We start from the raw sequence: 24,412 nt of genomic DNA, 5'->3' as shown, positions 1-24,412 counted from the left end.
TACAATGGTTCACACTACAGCATAGGAAAGAGCTGTATAAATTGGGATCACAGTATACTGTACTGATTTTTGGTATTACACAGAGGTAAGCCATTCAACTCAATAAGTTTGCTTTGCATGCATTTTTTATTATTGTTCATCATATTTTGCTGGAGTAAGATTTTAATATTATTACTAAGATGTCCTATTTTCATGCTTTTTTATATTCTTTGCCTGTTAGTTTGTATGTGAGGCATTATCAGAGCCACCAGTGCAAGCAGTAAAAGACATGCCCTGGAATGTATTTTTCATCACCAATAAATAAAATTCTGTGAGATTCCTTGCAGTCTGCCCAGTTAGAACAAGGAGTATGGTGTGTAGTACAAACTGATGGTGTGTATTAGTACAGTAATTGTGCAGAAAGTGTATCCGTGATTATGGTAGTCCAGATATGATGGCACTTTATTTGACCTTAGTTTTTAAAAGTTCATATTAAGGTTCACTTTCATACACTGTGTTATGAAGGAATAGCTCTAATTTGCTTTGTATCAGAGATTTAACAAATTGTGAAAAAAAAAACCCTTTTGATCTTAGGGGGGGAAAGGTTCCTTTTTTCTCTCAAGCCATAAATTTGTGTATAGAATCACATCTTTGGACACGTTTTCTTCCACAGATCTGCCCTCTGCTCTTCTGTCTTAAAGCTGAGCAACCCTGTGGCCTATCTTCCTCCCTTGGCCCTAAAATGACAGTAATCTCTGCAATCAGTTGTGCCTTCTTATTTTTCATTCTCTGTGAAACAAGTGCAATAGCATTACCCAATTCCTCTGACCTATTCCTCTCAAACAAAAATTTCACTGACATTGAAGCAGCTTTGGCAGCTCACTTGGACTCTGCAAAAATCCCCAAAATCAGGCGGAAGCGATACATTTCACAGAATGACATGATTGCCATCCTTGATTATCATAATCAAGTCAGAGGCAAAGTCTTTCCACCTGCTTCAAACATGGAGTATATGGTAAGTGGATTTTCGTTTACTTCTGAGAGGGGAATAACGTTTCATTAGACCTGCTGGAAAATGTAAGAGACTATAAATCAGTGATTTCATTTTCCAGAGCCAAGCCAACATTTTTTAGTTCAGTAGACAAATGCTTTGTAACCACTGCATGGCTTTACTATAACGTTTTGGGTTTTTTTAACTGAAGCATTGTAATGAATAATTATAAGAGCTAAGAGCCAAATTGTGAACCCTTTACTCACCCTGGTGAACATTTACTCTCACAAGTAGTTCCAATAATGTCAATGGGATTTGAGTCAGTAGGGTTACTCATGTGAGTCACTGCTCATTAAGGTAAGTAAGGGGTATACAATCTGCTTTTAAATAATTAGCATCTAAACCAAGTGGTTAAGATCCTAATTATTAATAGTTCCATTTCTGAATTACTAGGGAGAACACTAAGTCATAACACTGGTGTATTTAAAAAAAATGCATCCCATGAACATTGCTAGTCTCTTCCACATATATTATTTGCAGAGATCGATTTGTCAGGTGATCATGGTTTTTATTTTGCATGCATATTTTGTATTCATATAATGGTTTTATTTCTCTGTCAGATACAGTACTTGTTTAAAATGTTTCTCTAAACATGTTGGATTTACTCAGAAATCAGTGTGCATGATATCCTTAGGCATTTTTTCCCTTTATTGGCTGAAGTTCTTTCTGGGAAATATCTGTTCCTACAGTATGCTAACTGAACACACTAGTTATTTCCTCATTATGATTTAATGCTTTGTCATTGAAAGCCAGTGTATTTGTAATATGTGTTTCAACTTTCAATACATGCATACTTTAGTACTCTAACATTAAAAATAGGCCAGTTAATCAGAAATCCTTTTACCTACCAAGTAAGGAATTCACATTGTTTTTAAAGGGCAGTCAAATTTTGTATATGGAGTATAATATTCACTTAAAGACACAGGAGCATCTCAGATGACAACAGCTGGTTAACAGATTTAAGGAACATAACACCATTAACATGACATGCAGAAAAGGGGATGATGGTAATAAAAACAAACTCCTCCCCTTTAGTAGCTAAAGACTAACAATTTGGACTTCTCTCTGTCACAGATGTTACCTAAATCTGGGTTTGGTCATGCAACATGCTGAGTATCTCCCAAGGGCACCTCAGAGAACTGAGTGTGCACCGAACCTTGCAGCATCAAGGCTTGTGTCTGTGATGGAGATTGAGTTTGAAGTTTGGTTAAGTGGAAAGGTCAAAGGCAGAAAAAAATAAGAAGGTCAAAAGTCAAACTCAATCAGACTTTTAATTACTGAATTCTGTGACTGATGGTTTCTATTGATTCTGTACAAATAAACTTCACTGTGATGTCTGGGAGAAGGGCCGTCTAGCCTCCCCCTCCCTTTGCCTTGTGTCTTTTGGAAATGTACTGTGCAATTGACTACAATGAAACCAGCTGAAATGTGTTTCAAAAGCAATGTCAGGAAAAAAATTCATATTCTCAAGCGTTTTGTAAAAGAATCATTCACAAGACGAAAGTAAAGAAATTGTGACGAGCAAGAAAGAGGAGGATGACTCCATTCATTTAATTTATTTGTGTTAATTAACACCTCTCAGAAACTGCTAGGGCTTCATTACATATTGTTGGGCTTTCTGCTGGGCTTCACCCCAAAGTGGTGACCTTTAGACCTGACAGGTTTGACAAAGAACCAAGATACTGCCATTGGCAGGAGGGGTGAAATTCATGACAAGCTACATTTTACTCCCTTTCTTGCCTTCCTCACTGTAGAATATCTTGCAACAAGCCATCCAGCAGGTGTATCTGTGCTGCTTTGAGCATCAGCCAGTTCTGTAGCCACCAAAACAAGAACTAGGCCTCCTCTGAAGCACTGCTTCCTGTTTTAATTAGTCAGCAAGGGTCACAATGGCAGTGATGTGTTCCATTGTTTCCTCTTCAGAGTTCAGAGAACTTGGGCAAAAGGACTAGAAATTACAATTCAGTTAGATCTGCAAGTTGTAGCTCAAGGTACTACCAATAATTCACCTAGCTGTCCCTCACCCAACAGCATTGTATTGGAGTCTTATGGAAAGCTTGGATTCCATTGTGAGTCCTCCATGTAATTTCTTCATGAAATTTCAGTATGTATAATTTCATCAGTAATGTGCTGCTGGGAACATCAGGTCTCTGTTACATTTATGAGGTTATGACACTCAATATCCATTCCCACATATAATATTTGGGACATATTGTCATTGCCAACAGACCAAATGTATCATGCTGAACGTTCACAGAATTATGTCATCCTACCCTGAGGCGTCTGCAAAAGGGCACAGCTAGTTGTGAAACTGGTCTTCCTAAATCATTGTCTTAGTCACCTTATGACTAGGAAAAAACATGTCAGATGCAGGAGAACTTTGAAGTAGCTGAGGATGCTGTTTCAGTGCATTGAGTAGACATCTTGTCAGACAAGCTGAAAGAGGATTTTTTCATACAGTACATTAAAATAGGGATGAGAAAACTGGTTTGGAAAAAAAACCAAAGAAATATGTTGTCTCTCCTTGTTTTTTCCCCACTGTCCATACAAATCACATTCTGCTGTTTCCCCCTGATTGAATCCTTTTTTTCCTCACAAATGCCCTACATGCTTACTCCTTCCCACATTCTCACTCTCTTCTATTGATAGGGTTTAGGATTTAGCACAGGAACCTGGACCCCATACTCCAATTATTTGCCCCTCCCCCCATGCATGCTTGTCTCCTTTAACGTCTCCTTCTGACCCCAAATCTGTTCTGCCTCCCATGCAGTCTCTACATTTAGTAATATTTTGAGCTCATTGGGTATTATGCCATCTCCTGTTGTCTTAAATTCCTATGTTTACAGGGCTTCTCTTGGCTATACTACTGATATAAGGAAAGAATGGCCAAGAATGCACAAGATTTGTACATGGTAGCCAGCTTAGCCTATTGCCAGACCTCTTGAGATTCCATGACACATTTAATTTGATAGCCAAATTGATAAGAACAATGGGATATATTTTTATTGTTGCCACACATCAGTCTCAGACATATTATAAATGTGAAACACATTCTGGTCTTAACATTTTTATTTGGATTATGCATTGCCAAACTGGAGCTCCTCGCACTAAAGGTTTGAGTTATTTGACATTATTATTTGAGACCTGATTTTCCTCTGCTTATATGTTTTACACAAGTGTAACTCCATTGATTTCAAGGAGTTACTCTTGTTTTACACCAGGGAAAGCAAGAAAAGAATTAGACCTATTGTATTAAGCGATATCTGATGCAGAGTGTTAAAGAGAGAGCTAAGGTGTGTGAGGTAATATTTTTTATTGGACCAACTTCTGTTGGTGAGAGAGACAAGCTTTCAAGCTCCACAGAGCTGATTTTCAGGTCTATATAGCTCAATAGCTTGTCTCTTTCATCAACAGAAGTTGGTCCAATAAAATATATTTCTTCACCTACCTTGTCTCTCTCATATCCTGGGACCAACATGGCTACAGCAACACTGCAAACAGATGATTAAAATCAATTAATCTATTTGGCCCTAGTTTTGATTCTATAGGTAAACATACATTCCTTTGCTTAGGAGAGACCCGTTTAACAACTTTTTCCTACTCAGGGCTGTGTGCATTTGTAACAATATCATACAGGGGGAATTCATAACTTTGCCTAAAATATTGCTACATACGTTTCACCATGATATTATTGACCAGCAAGTTATTAGTTTTCAACTGATACCTCACCCTGTGTGTATTTAGAAAGCATCTTCAAGTTCACCAAGAGCAGTAATGAGCTCACAAATTCATTTCAGAGAGGCCATAAGTATCCATTAGATGGTCATAACTTCCAAATACTATTAGTTGGATTAAAACTAGAGCGCTAAAGGTGAAAGTCTCTGTATAAACATTCCTAGCCATCCAGTTACTCTTGAAGATGCTTTTGAAGTAGACACTGGGTGGTGGATAGGTCAAATAGATTGAAGCAATTTTGCTTACTATTCCAAGCACATTAAAGAGGCTTATTTGACACCTGAAAGTCTTTCATCATAAAACAACAAAGTGAGTTTACTTGGTTTGTCCTCCAGCACTCTGGCACTGCTGATAAAATGTCTTGCTGTTTATATATTTTGCCACATTAACATTATGTAACTAGTGCTGCTGCAGGTGTCAATGTACTAGTTTCTTTTCTTCTTTCATATATTTCAGAAGATGTTTTGTTTCTTGAGCTGTTTGCCTTTGCTCATGTACATGATCCCATTGAAATCAACTATGCTTGTAAGGACTGTAGGATAAACTCCTTTAAGAGTCATATATAATGGGTTGGACAGGATCTCTTAGTCTGTTCCAACCCCTTTCAGAACTGTCTTCTCCATTGAACACATATGGCTTTTATACAGTTTACTCTTGAACATAGTGATGATGTCTCAGTAACATCTCTTAGCAAATAATTTACCTTAGTATAACCTGTGAAATGTTTTTGGCCAAACACTATGAAATCAGAAAAAGAAATAGGGGCTACATTAGAATTAGAAATGATTTCCAAATGTTTAACCTAAATATTTCCTTGAGAAGTTGAGATTATTACTCTTTATATACTGTTTGTAACCAACGAATCAAATGTATCTCCCTGTTCCATTTCATATCATTACCTCTCAAGTATTTACAGAAAATTGTCTTCTTTGCATCATTTCTCTAAGTTGTATGATACATATCAAATGTCTTTAATCTCTTTGCATAGGTCATGTCCTCCCATGTTTTTATTGTTAATACATGTAAATTACAGTTACATCCACTTTAAGGCTCCTTTACCAGAGCAGTGAAAGGCAGCATTTGTGTAAATGAAAATTAGGCCCAATCATTTGAATTGATGGATTGCTAACTACCTCAATAGCATACAGTGGACTTTGTTCAAGAAGTTCTATATGTCGAATTCTCTCAGTCACATAGTTTTCAAAAATCCTATATAAATGGTAAAGTAATGGCCAGACAAGTCACGATTCTCCCCTATGTTACGGCTGCTTTCTGTCATGCCAGCAGAACAAATTGGCTCTAAATCTGGCATATTCAGACTTAATGTACAGGGAGCTGGTGTCTGGTCAGGGGACATTGCAGTGTAAAGGGGCCTTAGTTGTGGCTTCCCTGTGCCCCAATGGTCCACTTCTGCTGTATTGACCTCAGGTAACACTGGCAGCCAGCATAAGTCAGAGCAGCTTTTAGGATGCTCTCACTTACCTGATAGAGTGAATCAGCATCCCACTAGACCAAGTAAAGCTCTTACTGTGTATGTCAAAAACAAAAGCCAGGAAGTGTTTCTTGGTGAATGATTGGAGAACAGTTTGAAAGATAAACAGAAAAGACCACCACTGGAAAACATCCCTTCTCTGCAAAATTTAAAGAACTTCTCAAACAATAAAATGGTAAGGAATGTCCTGTTTAAATTTGCTTTGGCATGAGAGCTCCTTTCCCTTGTTTTAAGCATAAATGTTTTGGAGTGTCTATCCTAAAGTGTGGATGAATATTTACATTATGTAAATGTAATATCAGCGGAAAGCCTTCTGGGAGTTTGAGTCATAGGGGAAAAAGAAAAACCTAGTGAGGTTTCTTATAGAAGGGCAGTAACCCTGAGCCCTCAGAATTGGACATTCATTCATTATTAAATGTAGCACCTCTTGAACTTCTTGGCTAAAAACAAAGACGAACATTTTTCACAAGAATCCTGATCCAAAGCACACAAAGTACTTAGCTTCATACATGAATGGAGAAGGTAGTGACTTCAAACCTCTCTACATTTTTGTCCTCCTTCTACCTCTGAGACAAAACTGAGAAAGAGAATGTGTTCTCCAGAATTGTGGAAATGTGCATGCCAAAGAGAGCAAGAGACAAAAACTGCAGAGACACCACCTGCTCTCTATTAGATAGTGCAGTCCAGTTATGCTGACTATAGTGAGGCCAATGACATACATCCTCTACAGTTCTCCAATGTGGCCCAGAGCCAGCTTGATTCTGAGTGTGAAGATGTGGTCCAGAGAAAAATGGTTCTTTATATCTTCATTCAATGCCTGTCAACTTGTATCAAGGTGACGCATCACATGTTGAGACTTATCACTCCTTGGACAATATCTTGATTCTGAAGAACAAAGCAGCTCCAATAGGGTCTTTTATGTATATTACATCTGTCTTTCTGGTAGAATTGTTTTCAAAGGAAATGGAAGAAATGTTTTTCTCAGAATTTTTTTTAATGAAAAACCAAAAATAATCAGTTTTTGGTATATCAAAATTAGAAAAGTTTCAGGTTGTTCATATAAAAGAGGATAATTTTGAAAGAAACAAAATTTCCTTTAACATTTTTTGTTCTTGAATAAAAGACATTTCTCTCTGAAAATATTTCAGATGAAAGATTTCAACTGACTCTTCCTTCAGGCTCTTGGCAAATTATCAGTATGATCATCAGTTGGATAAAGTTAGATCCCCTTGGTACCTCTTCCTGAGTAAGATCGTGCCAAATAAAATGAGTCTTGGAGTAGGTTAGGAAAACACTGAATATTTTGAGGTTTGTAACTCTTTCACTTGACTTTTCCAAAAGATACACAAATAATAACATATGAAAGGAACGTATTACTATTAAATTTGTCAGCCTACTGATTTTCTTTCTTTGCTTTTTATTGTTTTAAAGCTTGATTCTAAAGATAAGAAGAAAAGCAGAGAACTGAAAGAAAACTATTTGGCCATTAGTGATGGGCAAACCTGAAAAAGTTAGGAGTATAGTTTTGGACTGAATAGGTACCCCAAAATGTAGATATTTATATAAAACTTATCTATACCTCTTGAATCTGCAAACTGAAGTCTCATGACAGCAGTTTTTTTGTGAGATTTCTAAGACATCTGATTCTGGTCATGCTGGGAATGAATATCATAGGAACGGTCCTCTTGTAGGGTTGCCAGTTTTGGTTGGACATATTTCTGCAGGTTTCATTGCATGACATAATCTGTAATTAAAGATTAATCTTTAATTCCTGGAGACTCCAGGACAATCCTGGAGGGCTGGCAACCCTTGTAGTATTTCAGCACTTCTGCTTACCAGAAGTTCAGAGCTGTGTTATATATTTTAAAATGTTAACCAACTGTCTTTGAAACTCAGAACAATTTCCCTTTGGGTTATTTCTGTGAATCTGTTTGCTCATATTTATTTGCAATAATAGCCAAAAGAGAGCTACATCTTACAGGTGGCCTTGTATAATAAATCAGGATTTTTTCTTTGCAAAGTGGACTCTAGGAATTTCTATCTACGTTTTCAAATTTGTGCTGCACATATTAAGGCAGGATTTAGACACTCACTACGTACTAATTAGTTACAGTATGCATAGTAACATTTCTAACAGGTGGCAGCTGAGGGCAAAGAAACTCTTCTTATTCTTAGAGAGAGTCAGCCTTGAATCCAAATGATCTCACAGCCCAAATAAATATATAAAGCTGGCCAAATCCGTCTATATAAATTCCAATGAGCTCATGTGTTTTCATCCCACAGTATGTACTGAAAGAATGAGGGAGAAGAGAGGAGGCATTTTCAATCACCCTGCTAAAAAAGCATGCAAGCAGAAGGAATGGTGGTTGTTTTATTAAGCTTAGGGCCAAATACTGGGGGGGGTCCTACATGTCCACAGACTAGCTAAAAACATTTAAAAAGCTACAGGTCCACTGTACAGAGGGGCCAGCAGAGAAGCTGCGCATGGGAATTCTGCATCTCCCTGCACAATGTGATAGGTCTCCATAGAGGGTGCCAGCATGGCCAGTTGGGATCTGCACACTGCGTGAATCACCTTGGACAAAGCCCTGCATAATGGTACAGCAGCAGGCCACTTTTGCTATTCCTCCCCATGATTACATGTGTAGCTGTCTTCTAGCTGTACAGACAACAACACGGGACAGATATGTAATCGCATTGCTTAATGCACCACAGGAAGGCGCTCAGATGCTACAGTGATAAGCATGGTATAAGAACCTATATAAGAACAAAACAGACAGCCTGGCTGATTGGGGCCAAGGATTTCATTCCTCAGTCATCCCATTTCTCCCTCCCATTCCCCAATTTTTTTTGTCACAGAGAGAAGTCTTTTTGCAAAGGATTTTCTCCTTCTCTAGGCTTTAACTTTGTATGAAGAAGTATTTTTGATCTGCACAGCCAGTTGAATAAATAAGCAAAAATGCATGTATTGTGAGAAATAAAATGGGAAGGTTGATGTAAAAATGTAATGGTTTTGATGGACCATCAGTAAAAGTAGGGTCTTACCTGCCATTTTCTCTTTGGGCCATCATGGTGGTTTGGTTTTTCTTTGTTAACTGAAAAGAAAAATCCATCAGCAGCCATGAATATAATGTAAATGAGGACACAAATATAAAAGGAGTGTGCATGTTAATAACCAGGAGGATGTTGCTTATATTTGCATGACAATATGGCTATGTCAACACTTAAATTGCTATAGCAGCATAGACATTCATTACAGCAACAGGAAGGGTTCTTCTGTTGCTGTAGTTAGTCCATTTCCCCAAGAGTTGGTAAGCTCTTGGAAGAATTCTTCCATCGACCTAGCACTGTCTATGATGGGGGTTAGGTCAACTTTACAACATTGCTCAGAGGTGTGGGTTTTTCACAACCCTGAGCAACGTAGCTGGGTCAGCCTAATTTCTTAGTGTACACATGGCCTCACAATTACTTATCTCCACATTTTATTTGCAATCTGATGCCGTAAGTATGCATGTACAAGTAAGGTTTCAGGTATATATACAGCTACACATGAAAGACTCTACTCCAAACTTTACATTGAAGTGAAATATTTATATTAGTCAAATTAAAATATATCTTTATTTGGGCAAGTTTATTATCTGTACAAGGAAAGATTAAGAGCTCATACCAACACGGGACCAGCATCAAAACAGGGGGAAGTGTGGCTATACTCTGTACTCTTCCCAAAAACCTAAGATCTTCCCAGTATTCCAGAGTAGTTGAACATTTCTCCTAAAATGATGAGCAGTTTAATATTAATGTCATTTAAATCATTGTCATTACCTTTCAGAGTTAACATCCCATTAATATGAATTGGCCAATTAAGGTACCTGTCTCTTAGCAGATTCAGGAAGACAGCACTACACTTACTCATGTTTATAACATTTTATTTGTGATTATAAAGGCTAGAAACTTAAATGTTTTTAAATGAAAGCACAAATTATGCAGAAATATATGGGCGCATGAGAGAAGTGCCGGTACTATCACGGAATACCTTGCCTGATTTGTCCCTTTCTACATGATGCCCTCTTACCTTTCCAGCACCTCCTGCTGCCTCTGACAACCTTCTCCCCTTTGTAGCTTAGGGGAGAAGAATTCTGTACCTCCTCTCTTCCCTTTTCACACATCATAGTAAGGGAGCATTGAGATATAAACATTGGGACTGCTCAAAAATTTTTCATCAAAACTTTTTTTCCAACAGACAAATGGGTTTTCAACTAAATGAAATTATTTCACTGAAAGTGGCTGATTTCCTAAAAAAAAAAATTGTCAGAAAACCAAAACCAAAATTATTTTATTTATGGATCTTGAGTCTGACTTTTCACAAATTCAGAATTCTGAGGCCCATTTATATATTTGCTGGAATACTTGGTTGCATTCAATCACCAAAATCAGTAATTCTTTCTAAAATATCACTCCTACACAATAGACATAGTTAAAGAGCTGACTTTAAAAACAACATTTCAACTATAAATAGGTATTACTGGTTTAAGGATCTAATCACTATCTCAAAAATAGAGAATACTGCCTGAATCAGTGCTATTTTATCTTCCTGTAAAAAGCTAAAAGAAGTTTTTCTAACTGCACCTACTGTAGTCCACTTTCGGAGTAAGCCACTAAAAAGAAGATTGTAACAACACTCCTAAGCATAAGAAATATAGTAAATTGTTGGCAGACCTTGCTGGTACATTTGGAATAAAGTAGCAATTTCTTTCCCGGGGGGGTGGGGGGGGGGAAATCACAACACGTCTTGCAGAATTTTAAAGTCAGATCATAAATCTCAGTGAGGATAGGGGCAATATAGGTGGTTAAAATATGCATCTTCTTTTCTTTGTTTCTCTGAAAATGCATTAAAGAGATGTGATAGAAAACTACTCCTTAGTGAGTGATTGATTTATTGAGTGGCTATGGATTTTTCCTCTGGTACAAGATTATCCAGTGGTGGAATTTTGATAATTTTTCACAACAGGGAGGAAACAATCGCTTGTGTCAGTAGAAATCAAGTCAGATAAATATACTCTAGTATAACATTTAAAAGCAATATTTGCACATACGCAAAGAGATGTGGGATTGCATGTTTATTTTCTTCAGGTGGAGAGTGGTGTCCTCCATGCACCAGTCTGAGGTTCAAAGTTCTCTACCATTTTTCCCTTTTGACTTGTGTTAGGCTATCAGACTGCTGCCTCCAGAACTGGTCAGTACCATTCTAAGCTGCCTAGAGAAGTTGATGGGGTGTGATGTGAAGAGCCCTATGCTTCTTCCAGTGCTATCCAGGGACCGAGGTCTGTATATCAACTCCAGCTCCTCCAGAGCTGTGACTGGGACTAAACCAATGCTCACACATGGGCACTTCTCTTGTAAACCCTTCAATCTGCACAGATTTTAAGCTTCCATTAAGTATTCGTAGAATGTGTGTGTATTTCTAGCCCTCCTAGTTATGAAAACCTTCAGGATGTCACCTGATGCAGTGTGGTTCATGAGCCACCAGGAATTCCCCAAACAGACAAATTGAAACAACAGTTTCTGAAAGGAATTGCTCCATATAGTTTAATGGGATGCTAACCCTGACATCTGACAGTGGCAGTTTAAACATCAGCATGGTTTGCATACTGTATTGCTGAGAGCATTTAAGCTGAAGCATTTAGCTGTCCTTGTTAACTCTACATGACCCCACTTTTCCATGAGGACTGAACATAATGAGGGAATACAATCATGGACTTCATTTTGCCCTGATTGAAGTCAGTGGGAGCATTGCCATTGACATCAATGGGTGCTGAATTACACCCTGCTTTGAAATGGGAGTATATTAAGTGCACTCCCAAACTGTTAGTGTGCATCAGCAGGGTCCACATGGATAATTAGTGCATGGGAGGTTAGCACAGGGTAGATTCACACCCCAGCTTGCTGAAAAATAAATATTCATGTAGACAAGCCCTAGATGAAAGCTTAATTTTTAATCCAGTGATAAATGCATAATGTGTCATTTCAAGATAGGTTACAGTGGGACTTGAGCCTGGTCTACACTGAAACCAGTAAGTACTCCTCCAAAAGAGCAAACCTAAAAAAAGAGGTGACATTAATTCTATTACAATTGAGTATTCATATAGAAGGCACTCAATGAATGCAAAAGAAAACTGCTGTAGTGCATGTACAGAGTGAAAATTGTATGTGGTCTCAGCATGCTAATAAAATCTGAGTCATTAAAGTTTGATATATCCCAATAGCATGCTCAGAAAAATGGGGTATGTTGATTTTTAAATTTGTTTTGTTTTAGTCAGTATAATTTAATCATGACATTGCACATTCATCATCCACAGATGCCCTTAGCAAAGCTTGCATGTTCAAACTGTCCTGAACAGCTGCTGCCAAGTGCAATAGTGTATTTAAGAATAAGCACATTAACTATTTTAGTTCACTAATAAAACAGAAGTAATTTTGTTTAGAGACCATTTTAAAAGGTGCAGTTTGCTCTTGGGAAATTACCAAGAAATAAATATATCTAGAAATTAAAACACATGTATAGTATAATTCAGCAGCCCTTTAGCAAACTTGCAATAGATTTTGTGAAAGCAATGGTGATGGAGGACTTCTGACTGCAGACAGCCCCAGCAAAGTTAGAAAATATATTGTTTTTCCTTATCTCAAAGACATTTGTTTCATAGTGTGACAGGATGCTGTTAACAGCTACAAATTGGGCACTATGGAAGCTATAGTGGAACCTCAGAGTTACGAACACCTCAGGAATGGAAGTTGTTTGTAACTGTTACCAAACTATATTGAAAACTCCTTATGAAAGAATACTAGTTTCACTTCTTACAGTTCATTCATTATTAGCAGTATGTTTTACACTTTCCTCTGCTATTTGCTGTTCTTGATGGGAATGATAGGATTTACTGTACTTCTTGCTTGAAGAGAGTTAAAAAAAACAGGGATGAAATTCTGGCCTCACTAAAGCCAGTAGTAAAAGTTCCATTGATTTCAGCATGGTTAGGATTTCATCCATGAATTTCAACTAAAATATAGAAACCTCTCTGGTTTGGTTCATGAGGCCATTATCTCTCAACAGTCAAATCCCTCTGGAGAAATCACTTCCACTGTGACTCCTACAAGAAACTGTCTAACTATAATAGGCAAATGGCAAAAAAATTGGGCAAGACTGCATTGCAGCTATGCTCATTTATATCATCTGAGGATCTGGCTGATAATATTTGTTTAAAAGTGTATTATCGTGACATGGCCATTTATCACCTGGACCCCTTTACTAAATGCTGGTGCTATTTTCCCTACCTTTTGTCTTTTTCTTAGATTGCAAGCTCTTCAATGCAAGAATTATGCCTTATTTTATGTTTCACAGTTGCTATCAAATTATGCTGTTGACTGAAAACTAATAATGATGAATTAATAAATCAAAGGAAACACAGTATTTTAGGGGTGGTCTCATCAATACCATAAAAAAGGGCATTACTGCTTCCCTGCTCTGATAAGATACTTCTGCATACACAGCCTGAAATTATATGCACATTTCTCTTTTGCCATCCAGATCGAAAGTTAGGCTGTGATCCCGTCTATGTCAAATGTTCATTGAAGTCCACAGGAGTTACGTATATGAGTGGCTTCCAGAGACAGTCCCTTAGTTTGCTGAATACAATCAGAGTTTTCTTTCTTTCTTTCTTAAGTATCTTGGTTCTTTGAGTAAATATGTTTTGGATTACATTTGATCAGATGCATTCGTCAGTGGAGAATATAATCTTGGGATTTCTTCTCTATATTTTCAACCTTTCCAAAATCCCTTTATTTATTTATTTTTTGTCCTGATTCATGTTTGCAACATCTCTCCATTTAGTGTTAACTGCAACTACACTCTTTGTTCTCTATTCCAAGTCACATGCCGAATAAAACTAGCCAAAGCACTAATCACTGCAGTATATCACTGGACACATTTGTCCATCTCCAAATGGAAAAAGCATTGTAATTTATCATTATCCTTTGCCAGTTTACAATCTATTTGATAGTGCTCATATATAATCCTATTTAAAGTCTAGTATTAGATAGAAAACTTTGGAGACCATGTTGGCACCATGCCTCAGTGGGTCACAACTGAGAATACCAAATTCAGGACAGACTGCTAAGAAATAGGGCAGACACACCCCAAACTGGTGGTTATTCTATCATTAGAGTTTACCAAATCGGTAACATAAATGAGCTTCTGTATCACCACACTACTTAACAAGAAGCCAAAAACATAGCCCCCTTATGCATTCCTGTCCTTGGCTCACCTGCACTTGGACTTTTTGATGAGTGATTACTGAAAACCAGTTTAATCAGAATTGGGGTCCTTCCAATCCCAAGGGATCAGCCACTTAGACAGGTCAATACATAACTCAGATCTTACCCTATAATCATGCTGATGCCAACCCTTCAGTAACTAAAATCTAAAGGTTTAATAATAAAAGGAAAGAGTTATAAATGGTTAATAGATCATATATATACAAATAATTGTAAAGTCCTTGTACCAAGTTTGTAGCAGTGATGGAATAAACTGCTCGTTTGCAATAGCCTCTCTAGAATCACTCAAACAAATTGGAGGATCACAAGGGACATTTCACCAACATCAATGGGAAAGGTACATGACGCTCTCATCTTCAGGAACTCTGGTCTGTCTAAATGACTGCAACAAAGGACTTACTTTCCAGACCAGAAAATAACCGTTGGGGCTGTCGAAATGCCTATAGTTATCCTTGGGGACCCATCCTACCCCTTAATGCCATGGCTCATGAAACCATACACAGGCACCCTGGACAGTAGTCAGGAGCTGTTCAATTATAGGCCGAGCAAGTGCAAAATGGTGGTAGAATGTGCATTTGGATGTCTAAGAGCTAGCTCATGCAGTTTACTGACTCTGTTAGACCTCAGTGAAACCAATATTTCCATCGTTATTACTGCTTGCTGTGTGCTCCACAATATCTGTGAGAGTAAGGGAGAGACATCTATGGCGGGGTGGGAGGTTGAGGCAAATCGCCTGGCTGCTAATTATGCAGAGCCCGACACCAGGGTGGTTAGAAGAGCACAGCAGGGCATGCTGCGCATCAGAGAAGCTTTGAAAACCAGTTTCATGACTGGCCAGGCTATGGTGTGAAAGTTCTGTTTGTTTCTCCTTGATGAAAACCCGCTCCCTTGGTTCACTCTACTTTCCTGTAAGCCAATCACCCTCCCCTCCCCCTTTCAATCACCACTTGCAGAGGCAATAAAGTCATTGTTGTTTCAAATTCATGCATTCTTTATTAATTAGTCACAGAAATAGGGGATAACTGCCAACGTAGCCCGGGTGGGGTGGTGGAGGAGGGAGGACACAACCAGTTTTAATCCATGATGGGACTTTACTTCTTCTGGTGGCTACTAGAGTTCCTCAAAAGGCTCTTTCCTCAATTGCACTTTGAAATTCTAAATGAACTTAAACTATCAATGCCTTCTCCTGCATCTCATATTTGATAACAGTGAAAGAGGGCACCTTTGAGTCACTCCATAACACTAACTTCAATGATTTTTCTCAACTAATTTTCTAGTACTGAGATAATTCTCACTGGTCTGTAATTCCCAGAATCAATCGCAGATCATTAGCTCATTGTCAAGATATAGGCATTATGTGCCAAATTGTCCTCTATGATGTTTATCTGCAATTGTCCATCTTGCATCATACAGAGGGAGGAATAGCTCAGTGGTTTGAGCATTGGCCCGCTAAATGCAGGGTTGTGAGTTCAATCCTTGAGGGGGTCACTTATGCTTCTGGGGCAAAAATTGGTCCTGCCTAGTGAAGGCAGGGGGCTGGACTCAATGACCTTTCAAGGTCCTTTCCAGTTCTAGGAGATTGGTATATCTCCTATTATTATAAAGTGTATGTTCTGTTTTCCAGCTTCACTGGATGTTTTTGGTTTACTTTTGTTTTTAAATATATATTTTTGGCTTGGATAAAATATTTATCTGGATTGTTTCAGGATTTTTTGCGTTTCTATTTGCTGTTTGTTAAAGCTGGCCTTGACTAAAAGCCTGAATTGGAATACCCTGAACTCTGAGGACCAAAAGCCTGAACTGGAATACCCTGAGCTTTGAGGCATTATGAAAATGCATCCAAGTCTGGAGCTAGACTTTGTTACTTGAGCATAACTTTATTTTTTAAATATATTGGAATTTGCACATATTCTATGATATTAATAAAATGCTCACTACTAGAGACATTACCCTGAATATGTGTTCATTCTGTAAGAGATTATTGAGTGCTGCTATTTATATTATTTGACTGACACATTCCTTTGTTTATGACTTCATAACTGTTTGCCATTGAATCTAGCCACAAACCAAGGATCTATGTGAACAAATGAGATACAAGCAGGAGACACTATTTAACTCCTGAGGGGGAAAAATCCTCCTTTAATGCAAATATCTCTAGTAATAAAGAACTGTGTGCTGGATCATTTGTTCCCACAGTAAAAATCATGGAAGACAACTTAGGGGGAGGAAATCACTAAAAGATCTTCTAACAGAATTGTTTGCTGATTATTCCACTGGGGAACAGTATTTGATCCCCTGTGGGATGAGTTCTGGAAGCACATGCTCAGTGTGGATCCTGGAGGAGTCCCTAGGAGACCCTCTACCTCCACTCTGGCCCTTTGCTTTCCTGACAACGTGGCTTCAAAGAAGCCAGGCTGGCTATTCCACCTACTATGTGTAGGGGGTTTCATGGAATATGTTATACCATCTGAGGTTGCATTATCCTTTCTAGAATGTTCCACAGGACAATGTGTGTCTTCTTAGCCCTGATCTCCAACAATTCATGGGATCCCCACTGCCCACTCTGGACTCTATCCAATACAAAGAGCCCCCAAAGACTCCTGGAAAGTGGATGGGGAAAATAGTGTCATAGGAGGACCCTTCCATACAGGATGGGGCACAGCTGCATACTGGGGTGCTGGACTGTGGTGGTGTATCCTGGCCCTCTGATAGATCCGATAAGTCCCCATACATGATGTAGCCATGTTCATGTGGATGCTGGAGCTCTCTGACTGTATTTTATTTTTTGTAAGACATACAACATATTTTTTTATGGGAGCCACAGATTTAACATCAAGTATTATAAAAATCTTCTTCAAGTGTTGAGCTATTGCTCTGATATGTTATATTGACCTGATCATATCATATCATACCCGCATCTTGGATTTGTCTACATTTTTCAGTACCACTGCTAAGGACTTTTTACTTTGTCAGGTTTGGGATGAAACTCTTGCCAAGTCCGCAGAGGCTTGGGCTGCAACATGCATTTGGGACCATGGACCTTCCTACTTACTGAGATTCTTGGGCCAAAACCTATCTGTAAGAACTGGAAGGTAGGTAGATGTCATTTTGTAAAACCTTTTATTTTTATAAAAAGTTGAGGGCCATATCCTCAGCTGGTGTCAATTTCAATGGAGCTACACCAATCTGAACCTTTTAGCTAGTGCGATGGCAAGAACTCAATTTGTTTACAGTTTATAAAGATTTTCATTCCATTCAGGAATATGAGAATTAATCATGGGTGACTATTACTGTAACCAAGGATTTCAGGTCTCCACAGAATAGCAGTTTGTGAATGGACTGTACTATGGATGCCAAGCCAAATGTTCTAACATAACACGTTTTGAAAATGAACTTTCCCTCCCCCACAACCTATGTCTTTAAATTAATCTAGGTATCGATCCATTCTTCAGCTGGTAAAGCCATGGTATGATGAAGTGAAAGACTATGCTTTTCCATATCCTCAGGACTGCAACCCTAGATGCCCTCTGAGATGCTATGGACCCATGTGCACACATTATACACAGGTTATATGAGTTCCATTCTTCTTTCACCAATCTATAGTTCAAAATTGGACTTTTCTGTGATGTGTATATATGTGTGTGTGTGTGTGTGTGTGTGCATGTGTAAATAATATTTCTTTTCAGTGTTGACTTCACCAAAAGAATAATGATTATTTATTCAGATGGTTTGGGCCACTTCCAATCGTATAGGCTGCGCAGTCCACACATGCCACAATATGAATATCTGGGGATCTGTTTGGCGACAAGCTGTTTACTTGGTATGCAACTATGCCCCAAAGTGAGTTGCTTTCTTTTCATTCTGTTTACTTTTATACTTCATGCATGTATGGGTTATTTGATAGGACTGTTTACTTCCTTTTTCCAGCTAGCATTCCTGTCATGCTTTTGTGATGGGCCCGCTTCCCTGAACAAATATAATAATTGGAAATATAAAAATGTACAAACCAAAGAGGAATAACAAGATGTGTATTTAACAAAATCACATCTCTTTATTTTTGTTATTGTAATGCTCATCCTTTGCATTACTCTTCCCCCCCCCCCCACCTTTTTCTCCTCACTCCCTTTCGATGTTAGGGAATCCAGTTCTGCAATTCATACTTATGTCGATTTGCACTTACTGACATGAGTTGGCCCATTGTAGACTGGAGCCTTAAACGTCTATAAATGGCCTTGCATGCCAATGGTGCTGTATAAAACAACCCAAACAAATAATAATGAGTTGTATATGTTTGATAAACTTTAAATGTTACAGATCCATAAGTGGTAAAGAATAGGGCAGTGAATGAGTGTGAGTAATTTCATTGTCCCAGCTGCCATATACATAAGAAGAGAATTTTTAACTGTCTCTCTGAAGAGTTGCAACCCCCAAACAGGTAAATTTTTATGAAAAAACCTCCAAAGAAGAAATCACTTCTATTTTGGGAGACAAGAAGGCAGGTCCTTTATATTTACTATTACAATTAATATAAAAAGTAGTAGCAAAGGAACTAGAGGGGGATCAGACAGTAAAACCAGATCTGACTCCAATCTCCCTACTTTGGGGATGTTTGGACTGATACCCCAATCAGGTTCCAAATATCATAACTTAAGCCTGTCTTTAATAGCAACCCAGGCATTATAATGTATGTATATATGTATCAAAAATTACAAAACACAAAGGAATTACAAAATTATTAGGATATATCATTCATTTCATTCAATTATGGCAAATGAATGAGGCATTGTTGAGAACTACTGAATTATTTGATGTGTTATTTGATGCATTATTAACCCTGTTATAATGATATGTTACATTTAGTTTCTTTTGTTCTGCAAATTCTGACTTACTTTGCAGTCTGTAGAAGAAATCCTGAGGTCTCAACTCAGTTTTACTAGGCCCTTACTCTATCAAAGTTATTAGCTCATTGTCACTAAATATGGATGCCAAGGCTTAGAAGGATTAAAAAAAAGGGTTAGACTTTTATGTGGATAATGAGAACATCAACAGTTACACTAGATAAGATAAAAGAGTGTTTTAAATGAGACATGAGCTATCATCCTTCAGAGCATAAGCCAACCACTCACTGACTAGAGCTAGGAAGAAACTTCCGTATAGGCAGGTTATCCCATAAGCTAAAGGGTTTCTTACATCTTCCTCTGAAGTATTTTGGGTGAATTCCTGGCTCCAGTGAAGTCGGTGGGACCAGTATTTTCATCCCTAGTATTTGGCCCTGCCAGATAAAGGATTTGGTATTACAGGGATCACTATTCTGGTCTAGCATGACAATTCCTATGTCCTATGTTTTGATGTCAGTGGAAATTTGCCTGAAAAGACTGAATGAAATTTGGCAAGGACGTCAAGGTCAGGACCTGAATATCTACATATAGGTTTCACTTCACTAATCACTAAGACATTTGCACCTCTCAGCTACACAGCATACCACAGCACTATACAATAGGTGAGGGCAGGAAGTGAAGAACACTGTAACCATTTTAAACTACAGGGGTTTTAGGGGTGCAGAAGAACATTATTCAAATTGGAATTTGCCCAAGACATCAGCGCTATACCTCCTATTAGCTGATGTATACCCTACTATAAACTGGTTGAAAAATATGCCAGGTAGTCCACAATATCTACTTGCATCTGAAGAAGTGGGTATTCACCCACGAAAGCTCATGCTGCAAAACGTCTGTTAGTCTATAAGGTGCCACAGGATTCTTTGCTGCTTCTACAGAACCAGACTAACACGGCTACCCCTCTGATAAATATCTACTTGAGTTTCTGATTTCAGAAACAGTGTTAAGAAGGGTTGTTTAAAAATGTGTGTATGGTTTAGACCTAATTAACTGATATATTTAATCTACAGCTCTATTAATCACTCACAATGAATGAAGCCAACATTCAACTTGTGGCACTCCCTTTAGATTACAGTATCTGTTATCAAGCTAGCAAATTTCCCTGCTTGTGCAGTCTGCTGTGCCCATTTGGAATAGGAATAAGAACGAGTAAAGTATTTGAGAGACTCCTACTTTCTTCCAAGACACAACCCGAAGTTAGGCTTTTTGATCCATCTTTATTGGCTGGGAAGGGGGAATGAGAAAATGCTTGACAAATAACTGCATTACTCACTGCTTTAGCACATCACACATGTATTAGAAGGTTCTTTTCTTAGTGAAATGCAACATTTAAGTAGAAATCTAATTTTAGCTTTCTTTTTCCAGTGACCATCCTGTAATCCCAGAGTCAATAATGATGGGTCAATCTCTAAAAGTTTAGAGCTTTGTATAAGCATCTAGAAGTCTGGATGCTTACTCAGATGCCACATTTGAGGCTACCCCACTCCTCATGATTACCTCTGCAGCCTGCTACCTACCTGTACCCTCGGTCCTCTAGCAGAAACTGGGCACCTACAACTTCCAGCCAAATCCCTGGGTCCTCATGAAATCCCAATAGACCCCTGACTTCATCTTTCAGTGAAATTTTCCAGCCATCTCACAGTTCCTGCACTCTTTCTACATGTCATTCTTCTTCATTTCCCCAGTTCCTTTGAGCAAACCAACATGAGTTCACACTCAATACCCAGCAAAATGGATCCCTGATGAGCTAAACCCTGTAACAAGATACTCAAAAGACCCACTCTCATCTTGAAAATAAACACTACAAATATGCAATCAATGAAAGTTTTAAAACTTTGCAACAACACCGTGACACTAATATCTTATTAACAAGAGCCCGCTGGTTGGTTTCTCTTTCTAGAGAGCAAAGTTGCAAAAGTCATTCCAAAAATAGTGTCTGTCACCAATGCAATATGAAAATATTTTATAAATACATGATAGGCAATACATCACTCAAACTTAGTTTGCACTTATTAAAAGATATTTTTCTTAAGTTACTAAAAATGTGTATTACTTTATATTTTCAGGGGCAACTGGATTGGAGAAGCGCCGTATAAAGTAGGAGTCCCGTGTTCCGCTTGTCCTCCTAGTTATGGAGCGGCTTGTACTGACAATCTTTGTTTTCCAGGAATAACATCAAACTACTTATACTGGTTTAAATAAGTTAACACAAGTTTACATTATTTTTAAATAATATGGCTGAGTAACAAAAGCTTGTATATTGAATTTTGCACATATTTTATATATATATATATAGTAATAATACCCTTGTTTTCTTTTTATATCCTTTTGCATAATTAGCTTTCAAAGTACAGTATAGATTCATTTTTAACTCTTTGGAATTTATAACTATAGTTCTCCATTTCAGGCCATGGTCATGTAGAGAAGGATAATTTTATATCATCTTAAGAAAGTGTAACTTCCTAAAGAATATGTTCTGTTTGATATTAAAAGAAAATTTAAAAGGGCACTGTCAACTTAAGTCTAAAATGTGACCCTTCCCTTTGAAATTATAGATATAGATAGATAATGGTCACTGGCAACTACACCAATTATTTAAAAATGAAAAATGTACAAACGTACAAAAAAGTACACCCCCCACCCTTCCCCACCTACATTGTCTTCATCTTGCAAATGGTTACTCCCATTTGCACTTATGCTTACTCCTGCATAGTCAATGGGACTCTGAGCAAGAGAAAACACATGTGCAGGAGGAACTCCAGCATTCAGCCTTATGTTAGCTCCCCCATGCACAACAGTGATTAACTTAAGGTATTTCAAGAGTTCCACACACAGCTGCTGCTATCATCAACGATGCCTGTGTGGAGATAGAGAAGTAAAGAATAGAGAGCCATGCTGGCCCTTGTACCACTAAGAAATATGATGGAACTGCAAGTGTTTACCAACCTGACTAAAGCTTTGTCTAATTTAGAAAGTTGTATCACTTTAGCTATACTGGATAGTTAACATTGTAGAACCCCATTAGTGTGGATGCAATTATATTGGTATAAAGGCACTCTTTACCAGTATAACTATTCCATATGGGAAAGGGAATAACTATATTGGCATAAGACACCTTTATACAAGTATAACTGGATCCATACTAGGGCTTTTACCTGTATAAATATGTTAGTAAAAAACAAACAAACAAACAAACAAAAAACACATCCCTAGCTGAAATAGTGCTACAGGTAAAACTTCCAATCAGGCCTCAGTGTTGCACAATTTTGACTAAAGGGTATCTCAAATAAAAAGTACAAAGTGAAAAGGGAACTTTTATTTAAAAGGGGGGGAGGGGTTAACAGTGTGCAACAAAAAAACAGAATCTGTAAAACAGTTGACAGAGTCCTTTAAACAATATGGTGAGGCTATTTCCTGAAAAGTATCTTTATAAACCAGCGAAGAAAAATATACTTATTCTCCCCGCCAAAAAGCAAACTTCTTGTGGGAGCTAAGTAGAAAATTTATGGAGAAAGGGACTACAGCTGAAACTAGAACACTGTATATATGTATAGATTGCTTGTCCTGAATGGTATCCATAACAGACCAGGGTCCAAATTCTGCCCTCAGATACATGTGTGCAACTGTCATTGAAGTGACTGAGAGTTGTACCTTCATATCACAAGGCAGAATTTTGCTCATGATGAACAGGGAATACAAGTGATTAGTTGTTTACAATTTTGCACATTTCCACTCTGCCAGGCACAGATATGTTGGGAGCTTTGAAGTTCATGAGCTTTGGAAGTTCATGAGTTTCACCAGAATCATATATATATATATACAGTTTATTTTAAAGCAAAGATGTCCTCTTCCCAAGGCTGGTTAAGAAAGTCTGCTACCAGAGTACATGATAGCTTTACTGAAATTACAAATATGGGAATAATTTACATGTAGTCAACCCTATTGCCAAAGAGATCAATTATATGGACTGAATGAATTCTGTAGTACATGGCAAATGGAATTATCACACTTCAGATATCTATGATTAGACAAGAGATGTATTGAAGCATAAGCTTTCGTGGGTGAGTACCCACTTCGTCAGACGCATGCGCATGCGCATGCGTCTGACGAAGTGGGTACTCACCCACGAAAGCTTATGCTCCAGTACATCTGTTAGTCTTAAAGGTGCCACAGGACTCTCTGTTGCTTTTTACAGATCCAGACTAACACGGCTACCCCTCTGATACTATGATTAGACACTAACTCAGAGAAAGTCATTTATTGTACTGTAGCTCTTCAAGCATATGTCTGGCTGACATTCCTTTCTCTGACATGACAATAATTAGAGAAGTATATAATGCCACTAGGCATCAGAACTTAAATACAAAACCACGTGTGATGTTTCTGTAACTTTTATTTTAGTAACAATGTAAATGTTACAGGTTTTCCTTACTGTTAACAATGGGCTTGAGGTCCCGCAGTCCTCACTTGGTCAAATAGTCCAGCTGGGTGAAATTCACCCCTTTGCAGAGGGAAAACACAAGCTCTGTGTAGCACTTAAGGCTCTATTTGAAAGGTTCCGTTTTAAGTGGTACATAGGCCATGTTCTGTAACCCAATGGGAGTTTTTGACTAAGGAATATAGAGGCAAAAAGCATTTTTGTACCACGTGACAGATGTTTTTTGGAGGATGAAGGGGGAACAGATCAAATTTTACATGTTTGCATTTCCTTACATTTGCAAGAAATTATAAAAAATAACAGGCAGAGACTATGTTAACAAAAGTTCTAAGCTGCAGAGCCTAAGAATTACGGTTAATGTTTAATAACTATGCACTTTGTAACTTGCAACTTGTACATTGTGTGGTACACTTTCCAAACAGAACTAGAAATTGTAAATTAATTTATAATTCTGTAATTCAGCTGAAAGTATTATAACGGGTATATATGTTATT

General features: G+C 37.9%; 1 protein-coding gene across 1 annotated transcript; it reads left to right on the top strand.

Moving 5' to 3' along the window:
• Positions 1–715: 715 nt before the first annotated feature.
• On the top strand, positions 716–21,682 carry PI15 (peptidase inhibitor 15). The gene is made up of 5 exons (XM_045002808.1): positions 716–994; positions 17,556–17,674; positions 18,016–18,148; positions 18,307–18,422; positions 21,547–21,682. Exons 1-5 carry the CDS (start codon positions 722–724, stop codon positions 21,680–21,682), a joined length of 777 nt encoding a protein of 258 aa, XP_044858743.1. The 5' UTR covers positions 716–721.
• The last annotated feature ends 2,730 nt before the right edge of the window (positions 21,683–24,412 follow it).

Source organism: Mauremys mutica, chromosome 2 (genome assembly GCF_020497125.1).
Source record: "Mauremys mutica isolate MM-2020 ecotype Southern chromosome 2, ASM2049712v1, whole genome shotgun sequence".
NCBI classification, from domain to species: domain Eukaryota; kingdom Metazoa; phylum Chordata; order Testudines; family Geoemydidae; genus Mauremys; species Mauremys mutica.
This window is presented reverse-complemented; position numbering and strand designations above follow the sequence as displayed.

What these genes read in the sequence shown, in the direction of transcription:
- PI15 (XM_045002808.1), top strand. Translation starts at nt 722, where the DNA reads ATGACAGTAATCTCTGCAATCAGTTGTGCCTTCTTATTTTTCATTCTC. An exon ending in TGTGCACACATTATACACAG is followed by an intron (nt 18,149 to 18,306) that starts GTTATATGAGTT and finishes TTATTTATTCAG; the next exon opens with ATGGTTTGGGCCACTTCCAA. An exon ending in GTATGCAACTATGCCCCAAA is followed by an intron (nt 18,423 to 21,546) that starts GTGAGTTGCTTT and finishes TTATATTTTCAG; the next exon opens with GGGCAACTGGATTGGAGAAG.